General features: G+C 41.7%; 1 protein-coding gene across 1 annotated transcript in view; it reads right to left on the bottom strand.

Annotated features, from left to right (window-relative positions):
- Positions 1-23,634, bottom strand: part of ank1a (ankyrin 1, erythrocytic a) — a 94,205-nt gene that overhangs the window by 22,434 nt on the left and 48,137 nt on the right. Inside the window, exons 3-30 of the mRNA XM_030737233.1 lie at positions 15,749-15,850; positions 13,268-13,366; positions 12,816-12,914; positions 12,446-12,544; positions 12,079-12,264; positions 11,878-11,976; positions 11,684-11,782; positions 11,487-11,585; positions 10,848-11,045; positions 10,641-10,739; positions 10,417-10,515; positions 10,216-10,314; positions 9,821-10,018; positions 9,605-9,703; positions 9,406-9,504; positions 9,088-9,285; positions 8,885-8,983; positions 8,458-8,556; positions 7,908-8,006; positions 7,670-7,762; positions 7,481-7,553; positions 7,327-7,347; positions 3,142-3,262; positions 2,879-2,957; positions 1,086-1,201; positions 760-984; positions 442-596; positions 128-339 (exon numbers count right to left, since the gene is read on the bottom strand). Of these exons, the coding sequence (XP_030593093.1) occupies positions 128-339; positions 442-596; positions 760-984; positions 1,086-1,201; positions 2,879-2,957; positions 3,142-3,262; positions 7,327-7,347; positions 7,481-7,553; positions 7,670-7,762; positions 7,908-8,006; positions 8,458-8,556; positions 8,885-8,983; positions 9,088-9,285; positions 9,406-9,504; positions 9,605-9,703; positions 9,821-10,018; positions 10,216-10,314; positions 10,417-10,515; positions 10,641-10,739; positions 10,848-11,045; positions 11,487-11,585; positions 11,684-11,782; positions 11,878-11,976; positions 12,079-12,264; positions 12,446-12,544; positions 12,816-12,914; positions 13,268-13,366; positions 15,749-15,850 (3,363 nt within the window). The remainder of the gene's footprint in view (positions 1-127; positions 340-441; positions 597-759; positions 985-1,085; positions 1,202-2,878; positions 2,958-3,141; positions 3,263-7,326; positions 7,348-7,480; positions 7,554-7,669; positions 7,763-7,907; positions 8,007-8,457; positions 8,557-8,884; positions 8,984-9,087; positions 9,286-9,405; positions 9,505-9,604; positions 9,704-9,820; positions 10,019-10,215; positions 10,315-10,416; positions 10,516-10,640; positions 10,740-10,847; positions 11,046-11,486; positions 11,586-11,683; positions 11,783-11,877; positions 11,977-12,078; positions 12,265-12,445; positions 12,545-12,815; positions 12,915-13,267; positions 13,367-15,748; positions 15,851-23,634) is intronic.

Raw genomic sequence — 23,634 nt, 5'->3', positions numbered from 1 at the left:
GAAGGAAATTTGGCACAAGCGCTGATAAGATCATGCCATTCCACAATCAAAGTAAATCCAACATGCAACACAGGCATTAACGATTCTGTCTCTCCTCTCCTTCCTTCTCCACTTCGTCCCATCTCACCTGCAGACCCAGACGGACTCGTTTGGTGACTGCTGTCTCAGGAAACGAGGCCTGGACCATCGGCACTAGTTTACTTGTCAGGGAACCTCCTTCTGGACCAATCAGGTCACTTTCTTGCTGCACTCGTGACACAACGGCAAAGTAAAGGGGGAAGTCGGTAGAGATGATGCGGCGGATTCGCTTCTTCCCTAGTTCTTCTTGACTTTCTAAATCTGGGAGGAGATGAAACGGTTGCATTTATTTAACAGTGATATTACATAGTGGCCTAAGCGAGTGTCAGTTTGAGATCAGATATTGCGCCTTTAAACTCTTACCCTCATCCATCCCATTGAGGATTGTTTCTAGCACCTCATCCCCATAACGATTGCGGTGTTCTTTCCAGACTGAGCCATTCTCGCTCCTCAGCACTACCAGCTCCCGGTCACCACGACCCAGAGCAGCAAAGTGGGGGATCTCCACAATCACCGGTCTGCCACACATACAAAATTACATGAGCACAGAAAATCCCTTGCTAGCAATGAATAAAACAATGAAAAAAAAAAAAAAACTTAATTAAAAATGCAGAAACAAGCTGATGTTGGTGTTTCTTTTGTATCTAGAGGAGGTTACAAAAAAATCTGATTCTTCCTCACCCCAGAAACTGCATCCCAGCTGGACCCAGGGAAATGATTCTGCTGGCCAACCCCTCTCCCTCCACCAGTGGAGGGGGGCTGGTCAGCTTCTGCGGCTTCACCAGGCGGCAGGTAATGCGGGTGGGTGCAGCACACGTCCGCGGAGGTATGATGACACGCAGACCATTATGCCTGCTGCCTCGCATTGAACCGCCACGAGCGTCCACCATAAAACTAACCAGGAACCTGTTATTTGGACAACGATGGTGACAATTAGGTTTCTGATCAGATAGTAAGCAGAGATGAAGTGAAATAAATGCTCTTCTTCTTGCGCTTGCTGTGCTGACCCTGTGTGTATGGGACTGGCAACTGGGCTGACATTATCTGATGTCTCAGTCGCTGGGCTGCTGGGAATCAGTGAGTCCTCATCGTATTCTTTGGGCAGTGGAAGTGGAGTGTGTTGCTACAACAGAAAGACAGAAAACTCCTCATGACAAAAAGATTTAAATAACCAAAAACTTACACGGTCGTGTTTATAAGAGAGTACATGGAAAGCACCATGATGGGTGCTGAAAACCTGTGCTTGTAGGTCATTATTAAAATTCTAGTTTTACAGTGAATGTTGAAAAGACATTTTGACTAAAAGCAGAGTTTTATGTCACATTACATTAAAGGTCATTTATGGGTGCATTTTTTGAAGTTTAAGAAATCGAAATTGTGTGTTTGCTCATTAAAAATAATTTTTTTTTTCATGTGTATAAAATCATTATGCCTCATAATATGACCTGTGAAAGTTATTTTTCTCATACGACATAATGTTCACATACTTCTTAAAATTCTAAAGAGGACACTTATTAGCAAATCATAATATGAGATATATAAGCATTACAGTTACAGTTTTATATGTATTGTATGCTTTACTAAACAGACATATAAAAAGTTAAAATATAGCTGAAAATTGGTTATTAACTAACAGCTGCTTGACTTTGATGGATGGTTTAAATGTAAAATTTCCAGTTTGCACTATAAAATTGCACTATTTACTTGAAGGTCTCTCGTCCAGTAAGTGCTTGTAACTGTGAAACTTCCATCTTCTTTTAACGATTGCATGATATGGTTGACATCTCAGAACAAATATCAAAAAGCTACAAGTGAACTTTGAGTTAATGGACAATGAAAGACACCGAGTTGCTTTAGCGATGAGACACTTTTGAAACTGCTATAAAAATAAAGTTCACTTACTTTGGGTTTTATATATATGTTTTATAAGATTTATTTGTCTCATACTGCAGTCATGAGAAAAAGAAAGTTTTCACAGGACTCTATCCAGTCCTGTGAAAAACTAAGTTCAGCCTATAATTCAACAGTTTGTAGAACTGTCTTAAACAGCAATAATTTGAAGCAGTTGTTTTCTGTATGATTTAATCAGCCTCTCACATCTTTGTGGATGAATTTTGGCCCACTATAACATTCCTTCGATTCATTCTTTTATTCACAGCTCTCATAAGGTCCTGACACAGCATTTCAATTAGGCTGAGGTCCGGACTTTGACTAGGTCATTGCAACATCTTGATTCTTTCCTTTCCTTTTTTTTTAGCCATTCTGATGTAGATCTGCCGCATGACCCAATTTTGGCCAACCTTTAACTGTTGGACAGATGGCCTCACATTTGACTCTAGAATACTTTGAATACAGGTGAGTTCGTGGTCAACTCAGTGACTGCAAGGTGCCTAGGTACTGTGGTTGCAAAGCAATCCCAAATCATCACCCCTCCACCACCCTGCTTGACTGCTGGCATGAGGTGTTTGTGCTGAAATGCTGTGTTTGGTTTTTATGTTGCTTTATGGCCAAACATCTCCACTTGGGTTTGTTCAGATGCAACTCAGCAAAGCTAACCCGTACTGCCATGTTTTCTTTTAGAGAGAAGAAGCTTTCACCTCGTAAACCTTTCAAACAAGTCTTTTTCTGAGCTGTAGCTCTTGGATTTTTTGCAGTTTCTATGAGTATGTCACACTTTGACCTTGGGTTAAATATGCTGCGACGTCCACTCTAGGGAAGATTGGTGATTGCCTTGACTATTGTCCACTTGTGAATAATCTTTCTCACCACAGTATCTCAGTGATACTGCTTTGTACAGTACCTGATCTATCTCATGTTCTCTCAGGATAACAGGCTCTGGAGAGACACGAGGGATCCTTGGAATGGCTGGCGAGTAATTTCTGTTGCAGAAAAAAAAAAGAAGTAGTCAGATTTAAGACATTTATTTGCATCTCCTCCCAAGTGTGCATCCTGGTGTTTAATGTGTGTGTGTGTCTATGGTGAAACCCCAATGATCCATCCACCTATTAGTTTAAGGCTACTAGCTTGGCTCTCTCCCCTGCTTCCCCAACCAGCCCCCCTTACGCTGTGCCCAGCCCTCTCTCGTACTCCAGTGATTTCTTGGGGGAGAGGAAATCGTCATCATGGTCTTTCATGTCATCCATCTTCATGTACCTGGCCCCTTCTGTCCCCAAGAGCTCCTCTCCTTCAGAGAACAACATGCCAAAGAGAGCGAATAGACCGTGGTCAGGTTGGTGAAACAGCACAAGAGAAGAGAGAAAGAAGAGAACAGGATTGTTAACTTGCTGTTAGAAGTGTCAGACAACATGATATCCCAGCTGATGGCTCTGTTATGTAGTGGTTAGACTGGTGAAATGAAACATCAGTGAAAATGATCTGGCCTTCTTGTAGTTAGTCAGTAGCAAAAAACACAAACAAATATTTTTCTCCAGGATGCAGCAGCAGAGAGGGAATTATACAGTTGTTAACACAGTTTCCCATTTTGTGACTAGAACAGAGTAGATGAAACATTTTCTCCACATCGAAAACTGAAATTTTTAGAGAAATTGTGTAAAAAGGTGAAATATATGACACACTAGCAGAAAAAAAATTAAACAAAAAGGGATGGGAGGGAATTTTATTTTAAAAGGTCTGAAAAGTTTCCACAGAGGATCATTTCCAAATTGGAAAAACTTGAACACTGAACATAGCAAACTATAGCAACAGAGAAATGGGTCAAGCTTTTAGAGATTCACTTTAGGAGTAAAATATGAGCTCATGCTAGAAGGGATGTAAAATTTCTGGGAGGAGTGAACTTAAGAAGGATCATCAGAGACCCCCAAAATAGTTAGATAAAATAGAACCTTTGTCAAGATCACTAAAGACAAAATAAAACAATAAGTAATAAGCTATCTATCATTCATTTGATACATTTTTATATGATTTTGTTTAAAAAAAGATTTCGAAAAGTAAACTAATTTTGGCAGAAGTATCATTATTGAGAGTCATGAGCCAATCGTAGAGGTTCACCCTACGTCTGGTTAGCAGTGAGGGAAGGATAATAAAGAACAAACAGAAAGAAGCACAAGGGGCAAGGAATACACACAGTTAACAAACTCACAAACACAACAGGACAAAGGGAAGACGGGACTATATATACACGCAGAGGACTGATTTTGGACACAGGTGGGGAATGAGGGGAACGTATTTCAAAGTAAAGCAGGAAATGACTAAAAAAAATAAATTCAGATATTGACTCGCATAAACGGAGTTAAAATGGTAAAGGGTGGGGTTGATTTTACAATTCAAGTAACCAAGCAGTATCTAATCTTAAGGGAGGTCCTTAAGATTAGAAGCATATATTCACCCATAATCAAGGGTTAGGATATAAACTGCCTGCAATAATCAACTATTAATTATTAAATCTGACTTCTATTAAACAAAATTGCTACCCTCTGGCTTTGGAATTAAAAGCTGAGTGAAAGACATCACCTACTCATCGACACTGGAGACTAATAGGATCTCTAATGGGAATGCGATGTCAGCATTTAAGTGCTTTAGATGAGAGAATACCTTCGAGAGCCTAACCAGATTATTCGTACCATTAATATTCAAGCTCAAGAGCCTGATCTAAGATCCAATACTTGGGTTTTGAGAATTAAAGCTCATAATTTAGGAAACAAAGCAAAAGGTAAAAAAAAAAAAATTAATTAAAAAAAGGAGCAACAGTGTGCCCTGATGGTGTTGTGTTTATGGCTAAATTTAACAGGTAGGTCTCTGTAGAATAGTGAGCATTAAACTAAGTGCATCGGTGTGGGTCAGAAAAGAGAAAAGAGACAAAACAGAAAGCCAGGTAAAGGAGAAAAAACATGTGTTTCTAGAGTGCACAGTCACCCGTGCTCCAGTAGAACGCTTCTACTTTCATAACTAATCAAATTGCTGGTGAGGACAATACAGACAAACCATCATTTCCCACAGTTTAGTGGGAAATATGGGTGCGGTCACTACAACAGAGAGCTGGTATGAGGAGGCTGCTTGAGGAGTTCTTCTGTAAAACAGATGAACACAAACACAGAGACAACCAGAACAACAGAATTTCACTACAACTTATGATCCCATCAGTGCAACTCTCCTTTGAACAAAATGCGTCTCTAGAAGTGAATTGTGGTGGCTTTCAGTTACTTACCCCCAAAGCAGGAGATAATGTTAAAGTGTTAACCAGCAACAAAAGGAAGTCTTCCCTGTGTGTGAATTTGTGAATGCAGGCTGTGTGAGTGAGTCTGTATGAGGTCCACAGCCACAGTGATTGTCGTAGTTATCATTACACCATGAGTGACACTACGAGTGCACTTCCCACAGGTTCACAAGTCAGCTCATGTCCTGCATATCTTCTGTCTTGTGTACCATGCATGTGTTGTGTAGGCAAAGTGCTACCATATTATGCACTGGTGTGTATAGGATAATCTGCTGATCTCACTTTACCATTCCAGATATGAGATGTGTCTTTCTATACTTTCTATATTTAGAGCCACAGTGAATGATCAGAGGACTAAAAATATCAAGACATAATATCCTGTGACATTATTGTCAGCGGTGTTGTAAACTTCAGGCATCTAAAGTCAAACCTGTCATAAGTGCTCTTTTTTTTGGCCACATGGGGGCAGCAGAAAATAGCAGTGAGCTGACCAACAGTTGCTTATTTATACATCCACCAACACAACATAATCATAGCATTTATTTTATGCTGTGTAAGGGGAGGGATCAACCAGCTCCCATACCCACAACTGGTCGCAGCAGATGGCTGCCCCCCCCCCCCCCCCTTCCAAGCCTGGTTATGCCGGAGGTTTCTTCCTGTAAAAAGGGAGTTTTTCCTTCTCACTGTTGCCAAGTGCATGCTCCTAGGGGGTTGTTTGATTGTTGGGATTTTCTCTGTTTTATTGTAGGGTCTTTACCTTACAATATGAACCGCCTTGAGGCGACTGATCTGAAATATATAAATAAAATCAAATTGAATTGAAGCCTCTACAGAAAAGGCTTAGGTATGCCAAATTACACAAGAACTGGAATGAAAATCAGCAGCAACAGGTCTTATGGGGTGATGACTCCACATTTGAAATTCTTGGTTCAAATTGTCATCATTATGTATGGCGGAGGACAGGAGAGAGGCACAACAGTGAGTGTCTACAGCTATCTGTAAAACTGGAGGCTCTGTCATGGTTTGGGGCTGCACTTCAGTCAGTGGTATTGGGTATCTTGTCATAACTGATGGAATTATGAATGCAGAAAAGTACCATCAGGTTTTGATCCACCATGCAATGCCATCTGGAAAGATTCGGTTACCAGTGGCTTCATTCTTTTAGCATGACAATGACCCCAAACTCAGAACAGAACAAAAGACAGCCAACATCCAAAGAAGAGCTTTGAATGTCCTTCAAGAAGCCTGGAGAACTATTCCTGAAGACTACTTAAAGAAATGACAAGAAAGCTGCCTCAGAGAGTTCAGGCTGTGTTGAAGAATAAAGGTGGTCATACCAATTGTTGACTTTCAAGCTCATTAGAATTGCACAAACTCTGCCTTTGCCTTATATACTGTACTTTTGTGTATGCTTGCACTTTTGCTGAAAACAGCTGTTTGTTGAAGCAGAAGTGCAATGAGCTCTGGAAAACCAAACCATTAGCTGAAAGTCACCACAACCCTGAGGGCAACTGTGGTGTCAAGTGATAATTACAAGCGACTCCTTTTAGAGCTCAGTCATGTGACTTATTATTAATACTAACAGTCCTTTAAGCTTTTTTTTAAGCATCTCTTTTCCCCCAACCCAACAACCTCTCAGCCAACAAACACAGTTCACATGACAGAAACACAAGACAGTTACAAACGATGTAACACATGGAGGCAGATTCAAATGCAGACACAATTCCAGTAACAGATTTCAAATGGATATCTTAAAAAAATACACCACCCAAATATGAACTGTTAAAACTTTTTCTCAACTAAAGCTTTGTTATATTTGATTTCATGTTAGTAATAATGAATGACTTAAGTCACAATATGGACAAAAAGACACCTGGAGAGTCAGAGAATGAGACTGCTATCAATGGGACATATCGAGATTACAGACATAGGTGCTATGGGTGGTGTGGGTGCATGCCGATGAGAAACCAAAGCCACCATCACAGAGGGGAAGGAACAAGAGAGAGAAAAGCAGTGAGACAAAGATGGAATGAGGCTGAAATGGAACCACACACTTAAGAAGCAGACATTCATACCTAATGTTAGCTGTGCAATTCCTAAAAAAAAAAAAAAAAAAAAAAAGAACAAAAGGCAGAAAAATGAGTCGGGGAAAATATGTTTATGTGACCAATTCAAACATCAATTACAGTGCTTCATGCTGTTTTATTTCAGTAATAATAATAATAATACCTTCATCCTCAGACACATCCAGTATTTCATCTACAGTCTCTGGGAAACTCATGCGATGTTTCTCTGTGGTTGTCTGGTGGGCACAAGAGAAAAAAAAAAAAACAGTTGCAGACATAACAGCAAAAAGAGAAGGTTCAACTTTTCGTGACCACATAATGGCAGTGCTGTGGGCACTAATAAACTTCTCACCATGGACACCGTCTCCTCAGTGACCAGTTTTAGGACATCAATCACAGAGATATAGCCGAGCCTCTTTGCAATGGCCAGAGCTGAAGTGCCGTGCTAAAAGAAGAGTGGCAGGTCAATTCAATTCAATTTTATTTATATAGCACCAAATCACAACAAACAGTCATCTCAAGGCGCTTTAGAAGATGAAGACCAAACTTTATGAATGAGGATGTGGAGGAGATGGAATAATCCAACTCACTGTAGTGATCTCATTGGGCTGGGCGCCATGCTTCAGCAACAGCGTCACGATATCGGTGTGTCCCTGCTGGGCTGCCTGATGCAGAGGAGTGTAACCAAGCTGCGAGAGAAAAAATATGCAAACTGAAAACTCGGTCTATACATGAATCGAATTGTTCGACTTCTGTGATATTTTTAAAGATCAAGGTAACTATAGTTGACAAAAACTAAACTAATAAAATAAAACTAGATGTGAAAAACATTTAATTAAGTGAAAAACAACCCTTAGACTTAAGAATCAAATTGAAATTAAATGTATATACATGTATATACGTACACATGTGAGCAAAAACATCCTCCATGCCCAGTCTTTGCTCATATATTACACATTAGATACTTAATGATCCAATTAAATCATCTTACATAACAGCTGGGAAATCCTGACATCATCATGACCCGTGCTTGTAATAGCTTGTAACCGTGGTTACTAACAGAGTGTACTGAACCTCTATGACTCATACCCCGGCTGCTTTTGCTGTAGTTTTCATCCAGAACCAGAAGGAGGCACTCACCCTTGTTTTGCTGTTTACGTTGGCCTGTTGCTGTTGGAGGAACTTCACCATCTTGATGTTGCCATAGTGACACGCTACATGGAGTGGGGTGTAACCCATCTGAAAGTGAAGAAAAGACAGCGAAGGTCATGATTGGTCACAGTGTCTGAATGACCACCTTCTGTTACTTGAATATGTGAATGTTTTAGAAATGCATACAATAATGTTTTTGAAATCGTTAAAGTGTTTCAAGAATAGAAAATTGATTTAAAAATTACATTAAAAAGAATTCTAGGTATTACCGAGCAGTGATTATTATACCCTGACTCAGATTTTAACTGCCCCATCAGGATGATGCTGGATCAGCTCAAGATGGAACTCTGTGAGCTTAAATATTCTAAACTGCTGATTCATTTGATTGTAAGACCACGAAAGGAAAAGGTCTTACCCGTGTGGCGGCATAGACAGAGGCCCCCTGCTTCACCAAGATGTCAGCGATTCCAACGTGTCCTTCTTGTGCCACCAGGTGGAGGGGTGTTAACCCACTCTGTTTGTGAGAGTGAAAAAGAAAATGTCAAAAACAACACAGTAACACTGAAGTTTATTTCACTGTAAAGATTTCTTTCACTCTTTCATTTCATCTCTCCTTGCCTTGTTGCCAAGGTTAACATTGGCCTGTTTGGAGATGAGCAGGGAGACCATGTCAGGCCTTCCTTCCTGTGAGGCCAGGTGGAGAGGTGTGACTCCCTGTAGTGACTCAGCATTGGCTGAAGCACCGTACTGCAGCAGGCTGTTAGCCACCTCCACCTGGTTCTGCTTGGATGCTATGTGGAGGGCAGTGTAGCCATTCTGGAAAACAGATGTAGGTTTTGTTTAGAAATAAAATGCATATGTGCACAATACTGAGCCACTTGGCTTGAAAAATGTCTGACTTTGTGTCCATATATAAATATATATTTTTTAATTTACCCTGGCTGCACTGTGTGGTGACCCTCCCTTGCTGACAAGTAGGTTAACAACATCCAAGTTGTTGTGGTGTACGGCAACATGCAGCGGAGTAAGACCATTCTGTAAAAATGGATTCAAACATTAATCAGACTGTGGTAGTTCAAACAATGCTTTATCTAACTCTCCTTCCATACAGTCAAGCCTGTTGTGATTTCCTCACCTTTCCTGCAGCATTTGGGTTGGCTCCTCTCTCCAGCAGCAGCTCTGCAACATCCACCTTTCCATACTTGGAGGCCACATGGAGTGGAGTGAAGCCTTTCTGCAGAGACCCCACCAGGAAAATGCACAAAACATTAGTTTGGGGTCGTTATTGTTTGGGCGCACACTTTAAACAAAGGCAGATTTCACATCAGAAGGTTTAGCAGGAAGCCTTTACCTTGGTCATCTTAGTCTGTTGAGCCTCCATGTCCAGGAGGATGCGTACAGTTTGCACATGACCTTCCCGGGCAGCGATATGGAGAGGTGTGTGTCCTGCTGTGGTGGTGGAGTTGGGGTTGGCTTTATGCTCCAGCAGAAGCTTCACTAGCTCCTTGTGGCCCATCCGAGAGGCACAATGCAGAGGTGTTTGGTCATCCTGTACAGGAGAGAAATTAATAAATTGTGGATGCAAAGCTCAGTCTGCTTCATCTGCCAGGACTCAGGATGGCAAAAGAAGCTTTTTAAATCAATGATTCGCGTATCACAAATCTGAGACTTTCAGTACATTTAATATGTTTCTTTTACACGAGGTCTTGGCTATGAATATTATGCTGTGGTATGTAATAGCTCTACCTTGGCCTTGGCGTCCACTGGGGCTCCATTCTGCAATAAAAACTCTGCCACCTCAAAGTGTCCTGCCCGCGATGCCATATGGAGTGGTGTCTCCACTTTCTGCTCACACACAAACCAAACAGTTAAATTTAATGCTTAATCAATAATGCTCTTAGTAACTGGTTATTTGAGTTTGTCTTAAAATTTCAGTTAGTTACTCACCACATTAGAAGCACTAGGGGAAGCACCTTTCTGCAGCAGGATCTTCACAATGTTGAGATGTCCCATAAATGATGCTACGTGCAAAGGGGTCAAGCCAGACTATAAAAAAAGGAGCACAGAATTACAAGAATTAGAAATAAATCAGAATTAGAAATTTATTAAAGCATCTAACTAAATTTAGATATATTTATTTGAACTTCTCTTTTGTGATTTGCATGCATTACCTCAGTCACAGCCTCTAATGATGCTGAGTGTTTGAGCAGGAGATCCATCACACGCATGTGGTTCTTTTTACATGCAATATGCAAAGGAGTAAAGCCGTTCTGCGAAAGCAAACCAACAGTTATCACGACTAAAAAGATAAAAAGCAACATTGACTTGTTTGGCTTGATAAACTGACCAAGCCTTATTTGTGTACGTTTGTTACGAACCAGAGCCCGAGAGTTGGGTTTGGCCCCTTTGTCCAGCAGTACTTTGGCCATACGGTGGTGACCGCAGTGTGCCGCCACATGCAGAGGGGTAAGGTGGTCCAGTGTGACGTCATCAATCTCTGCATTGTACTGTAGAAGTTGCTTGACGCAATCCATGTGGTCCCCCTGTGCTGCCATGTGGATTGGAGACAGGCCATTCTGCAAAAAAAAATAAAATACAAATGTTGACTCTTTCACACCTTGCATGACAGGAAGCAAATTTTCTTGGGAGCCCACGGATTTGCACTGATGACCAAACGAGAGGGTGAAATTCAAACCCACTGGAAATCACACTGGAGCACCAGCTTCTCAAACCAAAACAGGTGTGTTGGCCACACCTGTCCTCTCGCTTCACATTTCACTTACAAATAGAAAGGGCAAAAAAAAAAATAACTGCAGCCACAATCATTATGCCACTCATTAAAATACATTATATGTACATAACATGCCTCAACTGATGAGTTGCTCACAGACACACAAACAGTTGCTTAAAAAGAAAAAGTTTTTTTGAATTCTTCAGCTTTTTGTTCCTGTGTCACTGTTAAAAATAAAACATTTAACAGAGTTAAAGAATTCTCTTAATGCATTAAGGTGGTTTACCTTAGTCTTTGCCTGAATGGGGGCTCCATGGTCCAGCAGGATCTCTATAATCCTAACATGACCATTTCTGGCTGCACAGTGCAGTGGAGTCAACTCATCCTGAAAAGAAATGAATGTTACTGATTTAGTTAATGAGCCATCAAATTAGAAAAAGACAGGCAGGGCTTTGGAAACTGTAGAAAAGATGACTGCTGCACCTTGGTCTTGGCATCAATCTGTGCCCCTCTGTCCAACAGGAGTCGGACCATGATGACATTTCCCCGTCTGGATGCAATGTGCAGAGGAGTGATACCGTTCTGTAGAACAGACACAGATGAGCTTAGACAAAAAATGAAGAGAATAGAGAGCAAGTCAGGTGACTGACCTTCAATTGCCACTAGTTTTCCCATACCTTTGGGGTAAAGTTGACATTGGCTCCTCTATTGAGCAGCAGTTGAGCTACGTTCAAGTTTTCATAGTGTGCAGCAATGTGGAGGGGTGTGAATCCAGTCTGCAGGGACACATCAGAGTAACAACATGCCACTTTTATTACCTTTGCATTTAAAAAAAAACACATAAACACAGATTTTCCTGTTCCTTTTCACACACACACCTTGCTTAGTACATCAGGATTGGGGTCGTTCTGCAGAAGCACTGCGGCTGTGCGTGTATCATCGTTGCGTGCCGCAATGTGCAGCGCGGGGAGGCGGACCTTTCCCTTGGTGCCGTAGTTGATGAGCAGGGCTACAACATTTTCATGCCCCTGCTGAAGAGCCACGGCAAGAGGAGTGAATCCATCCTGCAGCACACCGGAGAGAATTAGAAGAGAGGTTGACTCGTGGAGGGAAAATGAGAGCAATGTAAGGAGAGAGGCTAATGAGAACAAAACGGAATGAAAACACAGCAGGTGTGGCTCCGCAGAGATGGGATTGAGGAATTTGGGAGATAACTCTTTAAAATGGCTCTCAGCTTAGTGGTACCTCAGTTGGAATGCTCTGATTGGCTCCATTCTCCAGAAGAAACTTCACAACCTCTAGATGGTTTTCTTGTGCAGCCATGTAGAGTGGAGTGAAACCCTTCTGTCTCAGAAAGACACAACACGCACGCCCACACGCACAGCAGCAGCAGAACAGACACGAGCACAGCAACAGAGACAGTCACAGATGCACACACAAGGATGTAGACAGAGAGGAAACAGCAACACACAGAAATATTGGAACAGAGACACATGTTAACAGATGGAATTGCAATAGTTACTACAGTGGTTTCACAGTAAAGTTCACATAGCAAGCCTGAAGAGAAGCCTCTGTGAATCCAGTGACAACTGCTTTGAAGGCAGCTCCGTCTCACCTGGGACTGAGCGTTGACATTGGCCCCATAGTTAACCAGCTCTTGGACCACCTGCTCTTGCCCTGCCAGGGCTGCGATGTGCAGGGCCGTGTTCCCTTTCTGTTAAAACACAGTGACATGCGAATAGAATCAAATAATTTCCCCATTTGTGGGACTAATAAAGGCATTCTTGATTCTTGAAATAGTCGCAATAAGCTGGCAATTTTAGCTGGTTCACTGTCAACCTCACAGCGACAACATAACTCAAGGTAAGAATAAGAATAACTATTGATCCCAGAGGGAAATTCATGTGTCTGTAGCAAGATCTTCTTGTCTAAAACATTAACCATCTTTCCAAGAAATGTTATCTGATATGAAAACATCTGTGGTTTTTTTTATTTGTTTGTTTGTTTGTTTTCAGGTGATTTTTGAGGAGTTAAGACTGCAGCACTTATTTTTGTGGGATATTTTACCTTTGTGGTGGTTTCCAGTACAATCCCATTGTGGAGTAGCTCCAGCACCATTTTGACGTGGCCTTCTTTTGAGGCCAGATGCAGCCCATTGAGCCCATTCTGAATGAAAGGGAGAGAAGAGTAGACCTCACACTGAAGGGTCCTACACACACTATGATCAGTTTTCTCTAAGTTGAAAAAACAAACCAAACAGTAATACACACAAACACTTGAGGGCCATGCCAGCTGACACAGTGGTTTGTTATCACAGTGACCAAAGCACTCACAATCCTTAGCATGCACATACTTACACTGGACACCATGCATGGGGTACATTCAGAATTAAAGTGGTCATTTGCAAAAACAGTGTCTACAGGGGTGAAAATCAAGATGAAAAAAATATTTCATTTGATTAATGATGGTGAAAGTAGGAGGAGGTGGAGGAAGAGGGTGACGGGAGGGAGATGGCAGGCCGCTGGTCTCGTGGCTGGGAAGAATACGAGCCGTGTGGGATAGGTCTGACCTCACACAGCCTTCCTTCAGCCGCACAGGACATGTGAGGTTGGACCTTTCCCACACCACTGATATTATTCCTCTGAGTGGAGAGACCACAGCACACCATCACTCTACTGCAGACAGAGGAGGGAGGGAAGAAGGGGGGAGGTAGGTGATGGGGAGAGGAAAACCAAGACAAAAGGGAGGTGAGTTAGAAAACAGCACATAAACAGGGAAAGAGAGATGACGGTGAAACAGCTGTTAGGCTGAGAGGGCCAGGAAGGGAAAGAAAATATAGTGAGGGAGGGGCTGGAGTGAGGCAGTGTGCTGGTGAGTGAGCCATGGCAGAGGTATCCACACAAAGAAGGAACAGTTAAGCCTCCACCTGGCCAAACTCCCACCATACTGACTCGACCACCGAGGTTTAAGGGACAATCTACAGCTTTTTAAAAAAAATCCTCTCATTTTCTCCATGTTCCAGCAACCATAACACAGATAATAATAATAATAGTTTACATTTGATGCTTTACTACTTAGTGCATGGAACTTTTGAAATGTTAAAGCCATGTGCAGAAACCGGAAAAAGTCTAAATTTGCTACCATCCAACAGACAAAAGAGCATGGCTGAAAATAGGATATAAAGCAGACACCAGTTTTTCATAAATGTCATGAATAAATTGCACATTTATGGACTTTAACTGAAAAACTGTAAAACAAGTGAAGAAGGAATGCTGTAGATTATCACTGTAGAACAAAAACATTTAATGCCAAACAGTAAAAAACACAAAAACACAATTTCACATTGAATATCCACAATACAATGAAATGAAATTGTGTCATTCAGGAAAACTCATCTACCAAGGTATCATGGTTATTCTGCATGTACATAATCATATTTTTGAGTGGGGTGTATCCCTTTGCCATTGCAGAGGAGTTTTCCAGAAATGCCATTTTATATAAATAAACCTGTCATTATGTGGGGTCTACTATGGTGACTGAATAGCTCTCACAGAAATCCTGACAGAAGCATTACCACCAAATAATTAGAAAGTGTTGAGGGCGCCATACAGTAAGTGAATGGAAGGGAAACCATGACTAAGTTAGATTAATGAGCCATAGTATTCTCTTGTGCGCACATACAGGTTTTTGGCCAAGTTTCTGTAGCCTGAGGGCCTCAGTCCTAGCCCACTAACACTGTCTCTTCCTGGACACTCTAGGAACAACTGTCAGCATAAAGGAGGCAGGATGGAAGAAATGGGGCGAAGGAAAGCCCCTGCCCCATTTATTACCTCCTCTGGAGACCCTGTAAAACCCGACCTGTCACCTTCAGCCGCTGATTAACAGTCTAACCGAGCATGCACATACAGCGCGGTGGATGACTGAGTGCATCGGCAGACAAAATTAGCACAAAACAGTGTAGTAATCATTTTAGAGACTTCATGCACACAGGACAGTCATAACACATACATACATACAACAAACGGTAACAGAGAAAATCTGAGTAGAACATAATTAGGTTAGCAATTTGATTTTAAACGCTACCACGTACTTGTTACATCTACTGCACTTTAACCTATAGGAGAAATTTTAAAAGTACTGCAGGTACTACTCAGTGTAGAACTGAAAAATAACTAATTTCATTTCATTTTTGGAGACGCTGTCAAACTATACTGCATTATTCATTCACACTTTTTTATAAAGTGAGCAGTCCACCAGTGCTTTGAAATTTAATTTAATAAGTTAGAAAGCAGATATGAATCCAGAAGACTAAAATCCTGGCAGGATTTGACTGTAGGCACATGAAAAGTAATAAATAATAGTTCCGTTTCTAATTTTGCTGTGAACTCTAGCACAGTACGTTTAAAGCCCAGGTTTGCTGATAAGCAAAATTATGTAACGGGAATTAAGAGCCAAGAATACCACGTGCAGTATGAATAAAAGTGACTGTCTGGTAGCTCGAAATGCTTGCCAGTCAAGCTATTTAATCTGGTGAATGAGCGCTCTCACCTGATTGGCTGTATTTATATCAATGCCATTTTTAATATGTTCCAAGGCCTTGTCCAGGTTGCCAGAACGGGCTGCTCGGAGAAAACTGTTGCCAGCATCTGCCTGCAAGTGAAAGAGAGAGAAGGGGAAATAGAGGGATAAGGGGTATAAGAGAAAGTGAGAGACACGTAAAAGTAGAGGAATAGAGAGGGAAAATGGAGAGAGAGACAGAGTTTGGTTATTTTTTTGGGAAAAATGTACTTTAATGACTGAACGCGATAGCATGATGGCAGTTGTCCATCAGTTTTCCTCTCATTTCACTCCTCCCTTGGGTATTTTGGACAGTGCAGTTTGAAAATCTGCTTTTGCACCTTTAAATGTGTGTGTTAGAGGGTTTGGGTGGCATGTAAGTAAAGCGTGTAAGCTCCAGAAACCTCCAAAATATTGTCTACAAGTCTATCTGTTATTCAGGTGATAAAGCAAGTGTGATCGCACCAACAGTCTGTGTTGTATTTGTTGTGCCAGCAGATTGTTGGCTCTCTGTTTGGAGTCTGTCTGTGTGTGTATGTGCAAATGAAAGAGAGAGAAAGAGACAAAGGTAAAAGGAGAAAGGGGCGAGATAGTGTGAGGCTTTGGTGAGTTCTGGCTCACAGGCCGGCACATGGCACGTCTAGTGTTTTTGTCTGTGTTGTTTTTTTTTTTTTTTCCTTGTTTCTGAGGGCTTCATGCCTCTCCCAGGCAGGAAGGCAGGCAGGGGTGCTGCTGAAACAGGATCACTCATGCGGCACAGGGGGGAGAGCAAAGGAGAGGAGGAGAAGCAGGAGCAGAAGTGACCGAGGGAGAACCACAGGGAGAAAGTTGACTACAGCAAACCCCACACCTTTTCATTTCATTTACATAATCTCCTCTCCTGGTTATTCTCTCCCTACATCCTCTTTCCCATCTAAACAGACATCTCAATGTGCTGGACAGGAAAATAAACAGCTCTTCACTGTATGCATTTGCACAAACACAGATAATAAATTCATTCACTGTACAAATCCCTCATTTTCTGTTCCAAAAGAAAAACATCAAATGCTGCTGGGCACCACAAAAGGTGTTTTCCTCAGGTTCATAGTGCAGTGCTTTAAGCTGTGTTGACTATTGTTGTGACAGGATTGTTGGTCCTCTTTTGACAGAGAGAGGGAGAGAGCGAGGGCAGGCCTGGGCAAAAAAGAGAAAAGATCCGCATGCCTGAAGTAGCGGCATAGCAACAAATGACACAACGCACCCTCAGCATGACACCAATGGCACAGCACTGCGCAAAGAGAGAGGTCACTTGAACCAAAAAAAAAAAAAACAAAAGAAAAAAGAAAAGAGGGGAACGACAATAGCAGGGCAACAGAAAACTTACAAAGGAAAAGCCGCTTCCAGCTGATTGTGGCAGGAAAACAATATCTGTCCCTGCACATTGGAGATGAAATCTATACAGTGGCAAAGTTTCCATTTATCAGATGAACCTCATGCAGTAAGCAGCACCCTGGGTGAAAAGTATTAAATACTGGGCTTCTGAGTACACTAACTCCTCCAGAACCCTTTGCTTCTGAGACACTGTCCTTTGTGAGGCCTGTTACTCTGCAGTACAACGCCTCTGAGTCATACATGCATATGTTTTAACAGGGAAAATACTAGTTAGATATTCCCACACATTACAAGACAAATAAATAATGGCTGTACTGTAAAACAAACTGATTTATAAATATATGATATGATATTTAGATCTTACTTCATTACAGTTATTATATTTACAGTAAATTTTGAAAGAACATCAAAAAGCAATAAAAGAAAAAAAAATAAAACAATGCAGCTATAATTAAGAATAAGTGAGTTTCTGTTTCTAGACTGTCCGTGTCTAGTTGACGGGTTTTAGTGCTCACAGTTGCCAGCTTAACTTGGTTCACCATGTTCACCATTTTCCTACTGAGTTAATCCAACACTTTGTCATCCTCTTTCACTCTGAAGAAGATAATAACCCACAAACCTCTTCCCTCTAGACAGCTGCGCAGTAAACTGACCTCAGCACACAAACACCTGTCACCGGCATTCTGATCACCACGCTACAAACAAAACTACATAAATCCCTTCATACCTCTGAGTATATATAAAGCCTTTTAACAGAAAAAGTGAATGTGCAAATTCAGTGCAGCACCTAAGTGATGCTCTTTACATTATATTTTATTATTTCATGTAGAGGTTGTATGTGTAATAATTGCCCATGTTTCCTTTTGTTAAGCTTGCACGTGTCATCTATGCAACAGCTAAACATAAGTATCAGAAGGTACCAGCTACAGATAATGTAGCAGACTGTTGCAGACTGCTGCTATTGCACGATAGATTTGCAGATTCTACCATGGTGACACACGGAGAATCCTCTCATCAAAGTAAGGACAAATACAGCTGATGCAGACACAATATACATGGTCTCGTAACAAATAGTAGCATGGTAACACCACAGTGACCTATAGTGGCTGAGGCCCCTCTACAGTTGCCCCCCCCGAACTCAGACCACTTCCACTCACCCCTTCGCTCTCTTTAAAGTGAGGCTTTCTTAGTCCTGCGTGTTCATGTATGTCTGCATGTTTCTCTAACTATCTGCTTGCGTCAAGAAGTGAGTGTGTGGTGTGGTGAGATAACGATGCAGGGTAACCACACCCATCTCCCAAACTCAGACACAAACAGGTACAGAGCTCATACACAGAGCGCAGAAAACACAGATAGCCTAAGAATGCTATGCGGTTTTTCCTCTGTTGCATTCTGCTGGATTGTGTTATGAGTTAGATGAATGAATCCCTCCACAATTATTCCCAAAGAGAATGGACAAGCTCACGGCTCCTGGGCTGCGCAGAACTGAGCAGGCACATTAATCATACTGCTTGAAGCAAAAGAAACAGACAATAACCTGCTTCGAAGCTGCACGGTTAACATTTGCAATATCAACACACATTGTCGTGCAATGTGCATGCAGCTGTCCTCGGGCTGAGACAGTGCAAGGCTCCTTATAATGAAGCTCAAAATTACCAAGTAAAATGATTCTTCTATCATCACTCATCAGAGAAAATCCTCTTCCCTGAACTCCCCTCGCCTTGTCCTAATCTCGGCTTTTCTTTCCTGTTGCTTTCTTTCCCTCTTCTACCCCCCTGCTCCTTACACGTCTATCTCTCCCCCCTTTCGGTTTCCTCCTCTGCTGGTGCTGCAGCAGACAGGATGACATCACCCCCTCGCCAGCGGACTGCAGTGTTCAAAAACTCAAAGTGTGCATGTGTGCATGTGTGCTTGTATGCGTGCGTGAGGGGGTATCCCTGATATTAATGTCCCATCCACGAAGACCCTGAAGAGTCATTATTTTTACAATAATTTCACATTAAAGGGTTTTGGTAACAAGTCTGAATGGAATTGAAGTGAATATGTCTGTGAGCAGGAGAAATGAAACAATGAAAGGCATGAATGGGAAGGCTGGCTGCTGGAGAGAAGCAGATGCTTATAATAGAAATCTCACAGTAGAATTGAGGAAAACAACTCTTCACCTACAATAAATCTGTAAACTATTCACTTTTTATCTCTTTGCAGTTGCTGTATGAAATCAGTTTTTGTCAATAAAATAGTTCTATGGAAGTCAACCTGTCTTAATCATTCGATTACTTAACTCATTACACCTTGTCAGCTCAACATTTTATCGTTCTTCTCAGCAAGTCATTACATTTCAAGGGATGTTTTTTGTGATCTTACAAAAGGATGTTGTCAAAGATGACTCCAAAGACAAGCACCCACACTTCACATTCTATTTAATAGACTTATTTACTTGAAAATATTGCTACATTCATATGGAACAAGCAGAAATATTGGGCCCACGTAGAGTCACACTTGAGTCAGGTGCATCTGACCTCTTTGATTTGATTTTTATTCTGACAGAAACTTATACTTTATTTTTAGGGCCCGAGCACGAACTGTGCGAAGGCCCTATTGTAATTGCTTCGTTTATTATTATTTTTATTTTTTTTTTTTTTTTTTTATTATTATTATTCAGGCAAATGAATTGGCTTTTTGGGGGCTTTATCATATTCAAAAACTCATGAAACTTTGCACATGCGTCACACCTGGTGAAAATTTAAGTATTTTAATGGGCTCGGGCAAGGGCGCGCCCAAATGGCTCGCTAGCGCCCCCTAAACTGGAGCCCCACCGCTGTGTTTCACGTACATGAATGAAACTTCATACACATGTATATCATGTCCAGGCGCACAAAAAATCCTCTTGGAGCCATGCCCTAAACCCAACAGGAAGTCCGCCATTTTGAATGAATTATGCAAATTTGGCGATTTGCAGCCCTCACACTTTTTCTAATAACTCAGAGGTTTTAGACGTTATCATCTTCATATTTGGTTTGTCTAACCTACACCCCCAGGGGAATCTAAATCTCGAAAATGGTGAGTTTTTGCCAAGGGGGAGGGGTCCTTATGCCCCTTTGAACTTTGATCATTCGCCATGAAATTTTGATTGCCTCTCATTCATACCTACATGATCCAATGTGCATCAAACTTCTCCAGTAGGATGAGGGTGCCCCCCTGAACACATACATATGACAATATTTAATATCAGTCGCAGCGCCACCTAGTGGGAACAGGAAATGTCATATTTTACACTTGGAGGTCCAGCTCCAAGGTGGTTTAGCAGAACCATCTCAAATTTCACCTGGAAAGCCTTAAGAAGTTGGACTTACTGTGTTTTCAAAACTGTGAGTTTTTGACAAAAGGGCGTGACCCTTATGGGACGGCAAAGTTCGATGATTCGCCATGAACACAAAAATGGCTGTAACTCAAAGCCAACTTGCCCAATCTGGCTCAAACTTCAGTGGTGTGATAAGCATGCTGCCCTGAACACACTCATGTGCATAAAGTCCATAAACGTTGGAGCGCCGCCTAGTGGCAGCTCGGAATATCTTAAAATAGCAAGTTTTTTGAGTAGCCCCGGAGCTACGTTTTATCTACATGTATGAAAATGTACATGCTCATGTAACATACTAAGACGTACAAAAAAGTCTCTTGGACCCATACCCTAAACCCTACAGGAAGTCGGCCATCTTCAATTGAAGGTGTCAATTTTTGCGATTTCCACGCCTGCTATTTGAACGAACTTGTCCTAGGGCATTTCACCCAGTGACACCAAATTGGCTCCAGATCATCTACACAAGTAGCCCATCAAAAGTTATTCAGGGTTTTGTAGAATATTGAACGGTGTTGCCATGGCAACCCTCTGAATTTGGACTTTTTTCAATTTCAAATTCACAGAGATTCTAAACATCAGCCCCTGGGCTGTGCTTTCTCTATGTACCTGAAAATGTGCCTGCTGATGTAAGATGCTAACATCTACAAAAAACTCTCTTGGACCGATAGCCCAAACCCAACAGGAAGTCAGCCACGTTTACTTTAAAGTGTCATTTTTGCAGCATTTTTCGCCTTTTTCAGGCCTTTTTGCCTCAACTCCTCCTAGGGCATTTGACCCAGTGAGACCAAAATGGCTCCAGATCATCCACACAAGTAGCCCATCAAAAGATATTCATGCTTTTGTAGAATATTGAACGGTGTTGCCGTAGCAACCCTCTGAATTTGGACTTTTTTTCCATTTCAGGCCCAGATAGGTTCTAAACATCAGCCCCAGGGCAGTGCTTGGTCTGTGTACCTGAAATCGTGCATGCTGAAGTAACATCCTAACACGTACAAAAAAGTCTCTTGGACCGATAGCCGAAATCCAACAGGAAGCCTGACATGTTCTAATTAAGGTGTCATTTTTGCAGCATTTTTCACATTTTTCAGGCCTGCTATTTCAATCATCTTCTACTACAGCTTTTCATCCAGTCACACCAAAATGGCTCCAGATCATCTACACAAGTAGCCCATCAAAAGATATTCATGGTTTTGTAGAATATTGAACGGTGTTGCCGTAGCAACCCTCTAAATGTGGGATTTTACTCATATACCACAGTGCACCAAATTGTTACATCTCTCTCATACATTGTCCAATCTATTCCAAACTTCACAGGCTTAATGGGAGGGTAAGGGAGACTGGACACACCCCTCTATCAGCTTTGTTTCACACTCATAACGCCACCTAGTGGCAACAGGAAATCAGTAGGACACTGATACTCATCATCCTATGGTCATTACAGTTTCATTGATGGCTGCAGGCATTACATAGAGCATTGTGACATATTAATTAGTGGGCACTCACCGACGCCACCTAGTGGAAGCGGGAGACGAACGACGGGAGGTACAGCTAGCCTGCTGAGCCGTCAGCAGCCGGGTGAGCCAGCTACTCTCTCGTCTGCGAGAACCTCCCAGCGCGGTTCGGCTGGAGCGTGCCACGGGTCGACGCGCGGCTTGGCTGGAGCGCGCCAGGGGTCGACGCGCGCCGGGTGCGAGGGCCCGCTCATCGCCGCTTGCGGCTTTAATTCTTTTTGAATCCCTTTGTGATCTTTTGAGCCCTCTTATTTATTTTAGGAATCACTGATTTGTTCTTGTGTTGCTGTTCTTCAATTTAGATTGTTCAGCCTGGTTTCACTACTGGACAAAAACTAAATAAAATAAAAGTAATCTGAATATTTTACCAGAACAATCACCCGGCAAATCCTGGATCTCTTCCACTGAATGTCAACAAAAAAATCTCTCTGCCAAAGATCAGAGACCTATAACCTGTTTCAGAAAATCTCAGCATTTCTATCAAAATTAGCATAAAATTTCACAAAACAGAGCCACATACCTCTCTCTGACACACACGCACATACGGGTATGCAAACACCACAGTGTGAATCTGCAGACACAGCACCAGGTGCAAATCATAAATATTTTAAGTGCCACTACAGCTATTTGTGCTACCAGCAGAAAGGTGAAAATAAGGTACGTATGTTCAGTATGTCACAAGTACTGCTTTACTTGCAATAATTTCCTGAACTTTAAACAACATAAACTGTGCAAGCACACCAAACTCTAGATGTTCTTCCCTCCCTAAACTCAGTGTCTCGTTTGAACTAACACTGGGATCTGGGAGTTTCTGTACATTTCAGGGGAACACTGAAGAACCGATATGGAAATTCCCGCAGAATGCTTAAACAGCCATTTCAACACTATTTTCTGCTGACTTGCATTTGCTCAGAAAATCTATTTTTTCCCCCTCAGTCCCCTTTTTTTTTTTTTTTTTTTTGTGCTCCCTCTTTGCTTTCATATCTCCGGAGTGCTCGAGCAGGCAGCAGGTTGTTTCTGTCTAAAGATCAAATGCAGAGTCTGTCAGATGGAGACCCTCAGGACTGCTGAGTTACGGACACATTAACAGGAAATGAGTGAGAGGGGCACTACTGAGATGAAGCTGTTACATTCTCCAACTCGACTCAGCTCTGTCTGTCTGCATGTAAATGTGTCCAACCATTTGTCTCTCTGCGGATATTCCTTGTATGTGACAAAGTGTATTGTCTCATTTTTACTATTTACTTTCTCACACTCCCACCCCCCCTCTTCCCACCCCGCAGACCCCTGTTTGTCTCTGCCAAACTCATTGATTGTCTCTTTATATTTGGCCCTGCTGAAGCCTCTGCATTTGTAGATGAGATTGTCATGGTTATTATCGTCATGGTTATTGTGATCTTTTCTGACGAATGACAAAGAGGGTAAAAGCCACAGGGTGACGAACGAGTTTGCAACTAAGATATTGTAAATATCCAGTGCTTCACTGCACAATTATTGTATGAAATATAACCATCTGCCAGCATATGCAAGAATATATGTAACTATATCTCTGGTATCGGATGATCTGAAGTCTATTTTAATTAAAAAAAAAAAAGAAGAAAAAAAGTCTAACAGTGTTAAACACTATAAAACTGATT

The sequence above is a fragment of the Archocentrus centrarchus genome, chromosome 9 (assembly GCF_007364275.1).
Source record: "Archocentrus centrarchus isolate MPI-CPG fArcCen1 chromosome 9, fArcCen1, whole genome shotgun sequence".
Classification (NCBI taxonomy): domain Eukaryota; kingdom Metazoa; phylum Chordata; class Actinopteri; order Cichliformes; family Cichlidae; genus Archocentrus; species Archocentrus centrarchus.
This window is presented reverse-complemented; position numbering and strand designations above follow the sequence as displayed.